At 37.3% G+C, this 2500-nt stretch overlaps 1 protein-coding gene across 1 annotated transcript in view; it reads left to right on the top strand.

Moving 5' to 3' along the window:
* Nucleotides 1-1577: 1577 nt before the first annotated feature.
* LOC146467663 (galanin receptor type 2-like) overlaps nt 1578-2500 on the top strand; it is a 1962-nt gene continuing 1039 nt past the window's right edge. Inside the window, exon 1 of the mRNA XM_085125509.1 lies at nt 1578-2500. This exon is cut by the window's right edge and continues 1039 nt beyond it. Within this exon, the coding sequence (XP_084981635.1) occupies nt 2249-2500 (252 nt within the window). The 5' untranslated portion in view covers nt 1578-2248.

Below are 2500 nucleotides of genomic sequence, written 5' to 3' on the forward strand. Positions count from 1 at the left end.
TATCTTTGCCAATAGCTGTGTTCCGCCAATAGCTGTGTTCCTCCTCATGGTAGAAAAGGAATTAAAAGAACAAAAGCAAGAAGCGAAAAAGAGAAGATAAACAGAAAATTAATAAATTCAGAGGAAAAGTACTTCGTACAACTTCAACGGTAAACGCTTCTTAGAGATAAAAATAACTGGACATTTTCTAAACATTTCAACGTTGGCTTGTCCATTGAAAACGTGTCCTCTGCAGGTTAACCACGCATAAATGTGCGTCTTCACGAAGACAAGTTTTTCCCAAACCAGTCTTGCCACGGTTGTCTCCCCCCCTTTCCTCAAAAGGATCATTGGAACGACGTTGTCCCCCTGGACCCCCTGCCTACAGTTTATTTTACATTTTAAGAAATACGCTAATCCAGGCATTAATAAAAGGTGAAAAACACCATTTTAAATAATCCAGTTTAGCCGTTTTCCGGTAGATGCAATTAATATTAGTTTTTCAGTAGAAAAAAGTATGGCAACAGGGGCTCAAAGCGCTTCCAATTGTAGCCATCCTTTGCCCTCCTTGCAAATTCAGCATGTGTTTAAAACTCAGTTAGAATCGTCGTTTTCCTAATATATTGCGATTTGATTCAACCAGCCAAAAGGAAAGATCAAAAATTTTGCTACAAAATCAGCTCTATTTTAATAGTACAATTTTTTAAAAAGTATGTGATTGCTTGATTTTTTCGAAAAAAAAATGTAATTAAAGAATTACAAAAAAAAAATGTTATGCAACTAGCGTTTGAAGTTCAAAGCCGACAATCAGCGCGTGGCTTACGCCTGTAAAATACAAAAGATCCCGAGGTTAACCGTTAAATAAGCCACTCAACGAAGTACAGGATATAAAATGCCTCATAAATGATGATTTATAGCATCTTAATCGGCATTAGATACTTGGCAATAATAAATATGTTATGCTAATTTTTTTATCTTTTTTTTTCAACAAAGTTTTCACTGGGAGGAAACACTTGAACCTGAGGTACATGATGGAAATACCTGTTCTTGTATTCTTCACCGTTTTATGTTTTAACCATCGACGAATAAAAAAGATTATGAAGCAATATGTTTCCAATTTTGTCACTAAGAGTCTAACTTGGGCCACGATAACAATTTAGAATTAACTGCAAAATATTTAGCATTTCTGACATAGATACTGCTGAAGCTGATTGTTTTTAGATCGTGAGAAGTCCGAATCCGGGAGTTTTCACAGCTGTTCAAGCTTAATTTAAACCAATTGCGTCTGCCCGTTTTTACTGAACGCGTGAAATATAAAAATTTTAAGCCGGAACATTTAAAACCTGGCCTAAAATTCAGTAACAGCCTCAAGTCAATAAAGTCACAGTATGCGGAGAAACAAGCGATAGTTGTTCGTGAACGGTCCTCTCCTGTTGTGCTGCTTGACTAATTTTGAATAATTTTTGTAAAACAGAATTTTACGTATGTTTAGTTTTAGTCGCTTTTGGAAGTTACTAAAGAACGACTAAAACGCGAACAGAAACAATATTAAGGATACAAAGAACACATTTATCGCAAGCTATTTTTAATACAAGTTGCATGGAATAAGATAACCATATAACATTCATGACGACCTCTTCGACCCAGAAATTCGCTAGAACTGGTTAAACGCACAGAATACATACTTTATAACAACAATCTTTATACGATGAACTGTTCGATAAGAGTTAGCTTCAGTGTTAAACGGAAAGCTATCCACTTAAACCATTCTAATTTTCTACAGACCGAGAGTTGGTTGATCGTTGAGATCAGTACGTGGTATATGAGAGAGATCGCCTGCGGCGCCCGTGCAGTAAAACGAACTGATTTCCAAGGGTGAACCAATTGCCAGTTGCATCATATACAAGGTTATCGTAAGATTGCTATTATAGAAACAAGTTGTTCGTCTTGAATCAAACAGGAAGATCACAAAAACATGCACAACGGTGACCACAAACAACAAAGCTAGGTTCTGAAAGACTCCACCAAGTTTGTAATCAAACAGAACTTCACCAAAGTTATCACAGAAATCTCGGCATTCGCTGCTAACACTGAAGACAGGTGCAAATTTACAAACTTTTCACATCACACCCAAGTCAACTGGCGTAGGCCAAGAAGCTCCTTTACAATTTTCTACATCTCACGTGTTACAAAATTATTGGTTTTGTTTAATCTTTGTGCGCGACCACATAAAAAAGCGTCTACTGTATTTCACTGACACTCTTTAACGATGGGTGCCAACCAAACCGAAGTATTCAATTACCTCTACACAAATATATCGACAACCGACTCTTCGGAACATATGGAATACCGTCAAGTCTTGATGGCGCAGATATTCAAGGCTATTGCGTACACTGTTATCATGGTGTTGTCTTTATGTGGAAACACACTTGTCCTCGTTGTCGTGAAGAAGAACATTGGAGGCCAGATGCGATCAATACGAAACTGCCTTCTCGCAAGTATGGCCGCTACAGACTTGTTT

This window comes from Pavona decussata, unplaced genomic scaffold (assembly GCF_977016875.1).
Source record: "Pavona decussata unplaced genomic scaffold, jaPavDecu1.1 SCAFFOLD_134, whole genome shotgun sequence".
Taxonomy (NCBI): Eukaryota; Metazoa; Cnidaria; class Anthozoa; order Scleractinia; family Agariciidae; genus Pavona; species Pavona decussata.